The sequence below is a fragment of the Gossypium raimondii genome, chromosome 4 (genome assembly GCF_025698545.1).
Source record: "Gossypium raimondii isolate GPD5lz chromosome 4, ASM2569854v1, whole genome shotgun sequence".
In the NCBI taxonomy this organism is placed as follows: domain Eukaryota; kingdom Viridiplantae; phylum Streptophyta; class Magnoliopsida; order Malvales; family Malvaceae; genus Gossypium; species Gossypium raimondii.
Window position 1 is genome coordinate 4,003,865 of NC_068568.1, and position 10,888 is coordinate 4,014,752.

Here is a 10,888-nt window from a genome sequence, read left to right on the forward strand (position 1 = left end):
GAAATAGCTTTGAATGTAATAAATTTACAAATCAAAATCCAAAAGGTTTTCTTCTCTAGTCTTTTGACACCATCCATCAGATTAGCTTGGATTTAAGATATGTTCTTCTACTCGTCGACACGTACTACTCTATAGTACTGATCATCGAATTGTTACTCAAAGCTTATATTAATATATTTTTAATTTTCAACATAAAGGAATCTGAAATTCTTATCAACCAGTTAATTTTTAATTGAATTTTTATTTATTGACCAAATGCCTCATGCTTATTTTTTTTTTAATTCAAACCAAACAGTCTTTTAACTTAATCCAAAACAGAACCTTAAAAGAATGAACGGGAAATTTCTTTTTACTTTAATAGAACAAGGGGTTCGCTTACTGAGTTTTTCTTTGAATTGAATTCAAAATTGTTCGAATTGTATAATCTTCAATTACTGGCATTGGTAAACGGCCCAAAGCAATTATCGGCTAGACTTTAGAGAAAAAGACTTAACAGTCCGTGACTTAAATAAAAATATTCGAATAATTCAATGACTATTTTATAATTTTTTAAAATTTAACAAATAAAATATAAATTTATTAATAATTTAATGACATTACTGAGATGAACTTTTCATAAGACGTTCAAACTATTATGTTACATAAATGTGAAAGGAAAGCAAAAAAAACACACACACACACACAAGCAAATATAAGAAGGTTAAATTATTTAATTAGTTCAAATAGTTGTTCACGTAAGGATTCTTAAAAGATAAGATTTAATAAGTTTTGTAATTATTTTAGAAAATATATATAAAAAAAAGAATGTTTCATATTGAAACTTCTTATATTATCCCATTTTCATTATTCTCATATCTTTATTGTTAATTTGCAACAATCTCTTATAATTATGAAAACAAAGAAAACTATAGTAAGAATAAAATAATAAAGTAGACACAAATGAAAGTATAATTTAATAAAACACATTAAATCTTACTATAATTTAATAAAAATTTATGCATGTCCTCTATTTATAATATTTCAATCACCATAGATTAAAAAACACAAATAAGAGAATTAAGGTACGCTAAATTCTTTATGGATTATATAAAGATAAATTCTTTACGGATTTTGGGAGTTATATGGACACTTATTTATCAATGGATTTATAACACTCCCCTTTGGATATTCATCAACGAAATTAAAAACTTATTAAGAAAAACCCCGTGTGATAAAAACTTAATAAAGGAAAAAGTGTAAATAATCTCCTATTATAAGCTTTCTCATTAAAAATAACGTGTTTGACTCCCCAAATGACAACACCATAATACATCTTTGAACCACACATTCTAATACTGCATATTAGTCTTCGAAACGTTGTGGTTCGCAATGCCCTAATAAAAAGATCTGAATGTGATTGCTGTCGAGTTTCGAAACCAAAAACTCTTCAAATTCTTAGTTTTTACCTTAAATTAAAGTTTATAAATCCAATCATGACTCTAATTGAAGCAAAATAATCAAGTAGCATTAGAAGAGGCAAATATGGTAAATTTTTTTAGTGTTAATTTTTTTATATTGTTCAACATAAAACATTGATTATTTTGTTTTTGTGTTATTTACAAACGAAATATAAACTTTTCAATATCAAATGAGTAACAATTCAGAGCTACTAGACGCGGCTAATTTTTTAAAGATGACGGAAATACCTTATTTTTCAATGTGGCCGTCGCTGCTTACAACCATCGAGAAAAGGTGGAGACCAGATACCTTTACCTTCTTGCTTTTCAAGCATGGCATCTTCGAAAATTTTTAATGTGGTAACTCATTTATTGTATGTATTCCCGTAAACAGTCAACACTAACATTTCGGTTTTTGTCAGTTTTTTTTTTTTATAGCACCTAATGTTTTTCTTGACTGCTGCAGTTGGCAACCCTATAAAAAGAAAAGAACCACCTCCATACATTTACCATATATTACAATAAGATAAAAATGGGGCCAAAGAAAAAATTGAAAAGAAGAGGAAAAACCTGAGACACCTATATTGTATATCCACAAAATGGTGAACAATGCACCAACTCTGACCGCCAGAAGTGTTTTGTATTTTTGTAGAAATGGGGTCATCTAGGACCGGATAATTCGTCTGGTCGGAGGTAAGAAGTGGAGTCTGCAATGATCCAATCAGCATTTGGTTGGTGGTTATGGTTAAACTCTTGCCGGAACATTTCCTCTTTCTGCCACTCTTCCCATCTTTCGGCTAATCCATCACCCTCCAACATCCTGACCACTTCGGACATCTTTGGTCGTTCCATTGGGGTGCCTTGAGTGCATAAAAGAGCTACCTGGATTAGCTGTTCTACTTCACGGTCTATGTAATTACCCTGAAGATCAGCATCAACCAACGTTTCTAACCTCCTGTCTTTCAGAAGCCCTTTTACCTGAAATTTTTAAGCACCCGAGAAAATAATGAAACAAAAACCACTTGGTCCAGTACTAAGCTTAACTTGAGTTTTAATATAATTACGGTCAATAAAGATGTGAATCTTAGTGGCATAAGAAATCAATATCAAGATTATACTAACTTATTACATAAGATTCTCAAATATCATTGGTTATGAATCAAGTTACACTCGGATCAATGCAACCACCTAAAGCATGCTTCATGGTGTAAGCAAAATTAATGAACAGAAAGTATTCGAGGAGCCTTCACCCTTACCCGACACTCACACTCAAATCTGAGTAACATAGGATAGAATCTCCCCATAAACTATTTCTATATTTAATGTTTCGCTCTTCACCTCGTAGAGAAAACATTGTTAAGTTTCAACTCTTTCTATTCACCAGCTTTTGCATTTTCACCTTGCAAGGAAAATAAAATTAAGCTTCGTTCTTTAAGAGTGGTGGTTCTGCTATACCATCTTTAGTGTATTGCTTTTGGCTAACCAAGTGATGCGATAATTAGATAATTAAAACACTAGACAAGACTGATAAGTCAAACTTTGAAATGCATCATCAAGAAAAGCATAATAAGAAGACAGTACTTACCCAATCAAGCAACATGACATCATCATCATTTGCAAGCCGAGCTAGATCGAAAGCCCTCTGTCCTGTAATGAGTTCAAGAAGCATGACACCGTAGCCAAAAACATCAGTTTTCTCTGATGACTTTCCAGTTGATAGGTATTCAGGAGCTATATGACCAATTGTGCCACGAACAGCAGTTGTGACGTGCGTATCTTTGTAGTCCATTAATTTGGCCAGCCCAAAGTCTCCGACAACTGCTTCAAATTCCTCATCCAACAATATATTTGCAGCCTTTACATCACGGTGTATAATCTTAGGGTCACAATGATCATGCAAATATGCAAGCCCCCTTGCAGCTCCTAATGCAATCCGTTTCCTTATAGCCCAATCAAGTGGTGCTTGAGATTCCGGACGCTCTAGACAATGGAAAAATCAGATCAATAGGTGGTCCATTGTGACAAGAGTTCAAAAAGTATTTGGCATCCATGAATTTCTAACAATTCCACTTCGATTCAAAGACAATCCACATTCACCAAGCACATGAATTTAAAAATAACAAATGTTATAATGCAAGTTTCCAGTAGGTGATCAGTAGCTCAGAATATCATCTCAAACTGAAGAAGCAAAAGAGAAGATATTTGATAATTGAGGCTAACATTAGATTTAATAATTAACAGTCAGAAAAAAATTGGCAACCTGAAGAACATACATATGATAAATGGCGCACCAAATACAGAGAGCATAGCACAAATGTGAAACATGAGACTAAAGAAATAAGCGAGGAGAAAACAGCCAGTACCTCTTAAACAGGATGCAACGCTACCGTTAACCATAAAGGGATAGACTAGCAGCCGTTCAGTAGGGGTCATGCAAAAGCCACGAAGACGTAATAGATTCCGATGCACAGCCATACTTATCATTTCCACCTCTGTTTGGAACTGCAACTCTCCACCTTGAGTGCGCTCCTCCTTCAGTCTTTTTACTGCCACTAGAGAACCATCAGCTAAGCGACCTTTATAAACTTTACCAAAACCACCTCTACCCAGAATGTTTTTGTTGCTAAAATTATCCGTTGCCACTTGTAGTTCACGTAAAGAAAACCTCTTAAGTTGTCCTAGATGAACTTCTGGGTCCTCCTCAGCTGTAAAGAAAATTAGAAGAAAGTAAATACAAGCACATGACATAAAATCAATTAAAAATAAAACTATCTTTGGATAAATCACTAACCAGGTACATCAAAGAAATGATCTTGTGGTTTCTTTTTTCGCCACCAAACAAGGACAATTGCGGGAGCAGCAAACAGCAGGGCAGCACCAGCAGCAACGCCTCCAGCAATAGCACCGGTGGCACTATTACCTACAAGTAATGAAACTAGATAAATCTAGATACTGTTAATACAACACACCTGTATCATGAATATTCGCAACTATTAACATGTTCAGCTGGTATCAACACCAATGGAGCAGGCAACATTTCAACTGAGAGAACTAGTGAGCTAGGGGATCAGAGGGACAGATAATGTTCTAGCTCACCAAGGAACCTAAAGCCATCTTAGGCAATATTATAATCAGATTTTAGATCTGAGCTCAAAGGCACCTTCTTAAAAAACAGACCCAGATGTAAAAAAGCTCAGGATCAGCAATATACCAAAAAATTGGCAAATGCAAAGAAAAATACAAAGGAATATCTCAACTCCCAATCAAATATCTATATAAATACAAATAAAAGTGAAGCAGGCCTCAAAGTTAAGCACAATTAAAAGCTAATAATAATTAATAATAATAATAATAATAAATCGAGAACAAACCTGATGGAATTGGAGCTGTAGGTGTGATAGGAGGCGGCGGAGCAGGTGGAGGATTATTCAACCGATTATTAGCAAAACTGTGAACCAAAGAAACAGCAATTCAAGAGGCTGGTCTAAGAGTACAGATATGATAAAACAGTGGCGACGAGGATCAGAAGTTAGGGTGAGAGAAACATGAAATAGCATAAGAGAAAAACCTGATGGGAGTGAAGAGTGAAAAGGAACCATTAACTGGAATATCTCCTTCTAGCTTATTGTTTGAAAGATCCCTGCATGGCATAATACAACATCCCGCACCATTAATAAATTGTTCTTGTAGCAAAGGTTAAACAACTAATGTGTGAAAAAGAAAAACAAAAATCTAACAGCAGTACTCACAGCACTTGCAGTGACATAATAGTAGTTAAAGGCATAGGAATCTGTCCTGCCAACGTGTTGTTGTTGAGACGCCTACTCCACAGAAAGAAAACATCAAAATATTGCATATTGATAAGATGACTAGATATGTAACTTAAAAGAACACATGCTAATTGAAGCCTACTACACAAAGAACCATTTCTATAGTGCCCACATCAACCAAGCACCAATGGCCTCGCAACTTATTAGACTTAAACCACATGACACCCACATCAGATGGGTATGGCTATTACAGCCTGGAGACTTTTTGGACTTAATCAACTTTATGCATACATTAGAAGTGAAAAGGGAACACTTATATCTACAAAAATTATAAATAAACACATACGTTCTTAGTAAAAATACATTTTACTGATCCAGTTCAGTAGCAATATATCAAGACATAAAAAAGCATTCTACATATGCTAAAACACATAACTAGAAAGCAAGAGCCCAAAGAAATTAAGTAAATTAACCACAAAAAATGTAAAACTTTCTCGTACAGGAATCGTAGTTTTTGAAGTTTGCCCAGAGTAGATGGAATGTGTCCAGTTAAAGTATTCAAGTAAAGATCCAAGCTCACTAAGTTTGTCAAATTTCCAAGATCCTCGGGGATTATTCCAGATATGTTATTACTATAAAGCTCCCTGTCCCAAAAAATTTAGTAATTCATCAGCAAAAGAAGTTCAATAGAAGCACATAATTCAAGAATGTATCCATGAAAAATGCAACCGAATCAAATGGAATGCAACCATCTTCAAGATTAAGATCACTAACAGATAAAAACCAATGTTTAGTGACAAAAGCAGAGAGCATCGTTGTTTACAACTAGTTCTACTTTTTCTAAGGTGAAGTATACCCTGAGTAACTCAGGCATTCTGGAATGTTTTGGTTATTGGGTTTTACCTAGTCAGGAATTTAAGAAGAATTATTCTGAATGAAGTTATTCATTACAACCAAATCATGGAAAATAATCTGAAGGAAGTCCTAAACAATCAAAAACATCATTAGCTATTTGGCAAAGCATGCCAGTGCTTTGTTTTTCCTTTATTTATTTACCTTTTACTGCTTTCAATAATTCTAAAAATGTGAGGCAGCATGTAAGAGACAATTTTTTTTTTTTTTTTTTTTTTGTATATCTAGGCCTAAACTTATCGACTTACAAATATTGCAAATTCGGAAGCTGTCCAAGCTGTGGAACCAATTGACCAGATAGATTTGCATTCCCAAGATCCCTAAATTTAAAAAAAAAAAAAAAAAAAAAAAAAGAGGGAAAGCATTTACCATGTCAAATTAGAAAACAGAAAAACACACACACACACACACACACACAAAAGCAGTAGTAAAATGATATATAAATAAACTTACACTCTTGTTACACTATTTTCACTATTACATGTAACATGAAACCATGTGCAAGGATTAACAAGGGTTGAGTCCCAACTTTGCAAAACGCTATTAGGGTCAGCCATATTGTTCTTCAATGCATTCAAAGCATCACCTGTTTCGTACAAAAATAAAGCAACTGATTATTGAAGGTCGTGTAACATCATTCTCGGCAGGCAGAAATCAGCAAATATTATACAATATATATATATATATAAGTATATATATTACAATGAAATAACCATAGGAACATGAACTGGTAAGTGTTTCTCCATTTGCAACAACAGAAAGCAGTCAAAACAGAAAATCGGTAAAGAAGATTTATTTCATCACATAAACAGATAACAACAAAGAAGTTAAAATCATATCATGAAAACATTTAAAATATTGTAAAGCGCTAAAGCTCCACTATAACTTGAAAGATTCAAAACAACAAACAGAGTTCAAGACGACATCAGACATGGATGAAGACAACGCATTGGTTAATTTAACCAAAACTGGATATCTAGAATTAGAACGTAAAATTGTATCGAAAACTTTCGCATAAATTAGTGAGTAAGCGTGCAAGTATCTCTCCAGTCAAGCCAATTACTGCACCAAAGCTAATTGAAATTTAAAACAAACAGTCAACCTTATGCCACTGCTAAACCAATCCAATAGCTACTAAATTCATCTAATTTGAATCATATACATTAAATTTAACAATAATTCCATTTGCAAAGTTCAAAGTTCAAAGTTCAAACAAGAAAATAAGAGGAAATAATCATGACGAACCTTCCGCATTTCCTGAAACTCTGAAAACCAAATCCAACACCAAAATCAACTGTAAACAAACGGAGATTAACCGCTCCATCATTCTAATTCCGACTATCAAAGAGCTAAATCTCACATATTGATCATTAACCGAATCAAGTAGCAAAAAAAAGGAAACTAAAGAAGAAATTAACAAACGATGAAATTCAAAAACACTCTCTCTGAACTAAAACAAAAAAAAAAAGGTTAGATTAAAAATTCCAGAAAGTTCTTGGCTTCACTCTCTCTAGTTATCGTCTAGAAAGTAATTACAGTATTTTTTTTCTTTTTACGCTCCGAGTATTACGAAAGAAAATGGAGAGAAAGAGAGGGAAAATTTAGTGTTTGGTAAGAGGGAAAACGTAAGAAAACAAAGGAAAATTTAGTTTGTGTTGGTTTAGTCAAAAGTAGTTCGATTAGGCACCACTCACCAATGTGTTTTCAAATTAAAAAAAACAAATATCGTAATTAGTGCATTTAGTGATAAAGTGAATAATTATTCTTTTAGAAGTAAAAATATGAAATAATAATTAACTTTTTGCCCCAATGAAGCTTTGACACTTATGGTAAAAATTTCTTCAATCATTCTAAATTTTAATCTTATCAAATTGGTCCCTTTTAAAAATAATCATACCAATATAATTTTGTCAATTTTAAAAGTGAGAAGTTAAAAGACAATTTATTATGGTATTAATGTTTTCGTTAATCATACATAATTTTAATGGATATAATACAAAATTCAGCCTTGATTCTACACATTCTATTAATTTGGTCTTGATTTAACAAATTTAACCCATAACATTTGTGTAAATGTGTAAAACTTGAGGTTAAATTTGTTGATATTTTAATTGAGATCAAAGTGACAAAATATGTAAGCATTGAGGGCTAAATTTATTATTATATCTATCAAAATTATGTATAATTGATATAAGACATTAACGTCGTGATAATTGTCATTAATTGCTTACTTTTAAAATTGATAGGATTAATCTTTTTTTTTTGTTAGATGGAACAATTTGTTTAATTTCAAAATTAAAAGGAAGTAGAAATGCCTTTTATCTAAAAAAATGAGTTTTTGTATTTAGGTTTGAGCTTTTACATAAGTAATTCATCGGATCTCCAATTCTATCATGCGTAATTGAGTATGTATAATTGTCCTTGTAATTGCATTGTATTTGAACTTTAAAAGTTTATCTTTAAAAATAAAGCAAATAATTAAAGGGTAAACTGCAAGGTTAGTCAATTAACTATTAGTAAAGTTTTTTCTCACTCGACAATGAAAATTTACAAAAATATTATCAAATAATTTAATTTTCTTTTTGTATGTTTCCTTACTTATGCAATGAAAAGATTAGGTGGTAATTTTAAAATTGGCATAATAATAAAATTAATTATTAATGTTTACATATTGTGTGAATTTAATTTTAATTTTAAAAATTAACACTTAATATTTAGATATTATTTAATTCAATCCAGATTCTAAAAAATATAAAATAATTTTAAAAATCAAAAATATTATTTTTTATTTTCTCTACATTAAATAATTAACAAAAGTTGTGTTCTTTTAATACTCAAAATTGGTGTGGCTAATAAAATAACTAAACATTACATCCATCGTGTCATGTGTATCTTATTCGACACATAGGAATCAGTTTTTCAAAGTAGAAATATATGAAATTTTTAACATAATGACCAATTTACTTTTTTATTTAACATATAGAGACTAATTTGCTAATTTTTTAGTAGAGAGACCAAAATGCAATTCAACTTCTAGTATAATGGTCTCTATAGAAAATTTCCCTAATTTCACCATTTCTACTACTCATCTATACTATATATAAAATGACTCACTAAGTTGGTGTCATGAGTCACCTCAATACCAATTTAATTGTAAAATTACTAAAATTACTTCATATTATTATAATGATATTTTAATCTTTTCATACTTTTAGATAATCTTCAAAAAAAAACAATTGAAAAATATTATTTGAAAATCAAACACATAACCAATAAATACATGTAAAATTTCTTACCACTTCATCGATAATAATTTATTTGAAATAATTTTATAGATATATTTTAAAAATGAAATATTTTCGTCCACCAAATTTAATATTAATAAAGGCATTTCCAATAATGGGGTTGTTAAATATTTTAGAAGAAAAAAAAACAACAATGGGGTTTTTAAAACCTAGGTTATGTTTTAATAACAAATTCATGAATTAACATTTCATTGAAAAACTCGATTGAGTCTTAATTTGATTGGTATGAGTATTGTTGTTAATGTAAGAGGACATAAGTTTGAGTACGTTGAAGCGCATTATCCTCTTGTTTATGAGTTGGGAGTTATAATAATTTTAGGAATTCTATAAAAAAAATAATAACAATGACAGTATAATTATTTAGTCTTAAACCAATAGATATGAAGAGGGAGAAAGATAAAGAAGGATTTGAGGGGATTTTTTTTATAGTAAAAAATGGCTAATAAGACAAATCAAGCACGGGCAAAGATTTTTTTCTTTTTAAGTTTTTAAAATTTGATTTTTTAAGGACTAAAAGTAAAAACTTTTTACTGTCCATTTATTATAGTAATTTGTTTATTTTTCCGATTTTATTCTAAAAGAATTCATACTTTAGGGTTTTGATTAAAAAAACAATATCATATTGTTTAATGCTTATTATAATGACTGTAAGTGGGAATAAGGTGGAGTAAGAAAATTGAAAATAGATTCAAATCGAGATGTCTAGACGATTTATTGAATGTAAATTTAAAACTATAATTATTTGAAACCGAATCGAATTTAATTTTTATTTAATTTATAATTAATTTTAATTTTATATTTAAAATAGTAAAATAATTTAAAAATTCTTAAAAATTTATTGTATTTTAAAAATATTTATGAAAAAAGCTAAAAACTAATATAAAAATCGTTAATCAAGTCGAACCGAATCAAATAATAAAGGACTGTTCAAAAAACAATATCATATTGTTTAATGCTTATTATAATGACTGTAAGTGGGAATAAGGTGGAGTAAGAAAAATTGAAAATAGATTCAAATCGAGATGTCTAGACGATTTATTGAATGTAAATTTAAAAACTATAATTATTTGAAACCGAATCAATTTAATTTTTATTTAATTTATAATTAATTTTAATTTTTATATTTAAAATAGTAAAAATAATTTAAAAATTCTTAAAAATTTATTGTATTTTAAAAATATTTATGAAAAAAAGCTAAAAACTAATATAAAAATCGTTAATCAAGTCGAACCGAATCAAATAATAAAGGACTGTTCAAAAAATTCGATTTAACTGATATTCCCCTTAGTGGGAAGGGATGATTGTAAGTTTCTTAAAAGTGGTCTGTTTTTCTTTGTTAAAGTGATACGGTTAAGGTTTTCTAAGCTTTTTTTTTTTCATAAGAAAAAGCTTCATTCAAAGCGAAAAATTACAACGATCATTAAGATTGGTACAAGCAAAACTCCAAATCAACAAGTCCAAAAAC

General features: G+C 30.4%; 1 protein-coding gene across 4 annotated transcripts; it reads right to left on the reverse strand.

Annotated features, from left to right (window-relative positions):
- Nucleotides 1–1,520: 1,520 nt before the first annotated feature.
- Nucleotides 1,521–7,787, reverse strand: LOC105779796 (BRASSINOSTEROID INSENSITIVE 1-associated receptor kinase 1). Of its 4 annotated transcripts, none has more exons than XM_012603724.2 (12): nucleotides 7,364–7,787; nucleotides 6,572–6,704; nucleotides 6,367–6,438; nucleotides 5,707–5,850; nucleotides 5,186–5,257; nucleotides 5,005–5,076; nucleotides 4,808–4,884; nucleotides 4,228–4,371; nucleotides 3,800–4,141; nucleotides 3,022–3,416; nucleotides 2,016–2,414; nucleotides 1,521–1,911 (listed from the first exon to the last, which is right to left on the reverse strand). In XM_012603724.2, the coding sequence occupies exons 1-11, from the start codon at nucleotides 7,443–7,445 to the stop codon at nucleotides 2,097–2,099; spliced, it is 1,851 nt and encodes a 616-aa protein (XP_012459178.1). In that variant the 5' UTR covers nucleotides 7,446–7,787; the 3' UTR covers nucleotides 1,521–1,911; nucleotides 2,016–2,096. The 4 variants fall into 4 exon arrangements, with proteins under 4 accessions (XP_012459178.1, XP_012459177.1, XP_012459179.1 ...); XM_012603723.2 differs by having other exon boundaries at nucleotides 2,007–2,414; XM_012603725.2 differs by having other exon boundaries at nucleotides 2,007–2,414; nucleotides 4,228–4,356; nucleotides 7,364–7,786.
- Between the last annotated feature and the right edge of the window lie 3,101 nt (nucleotides 7,788–10,888).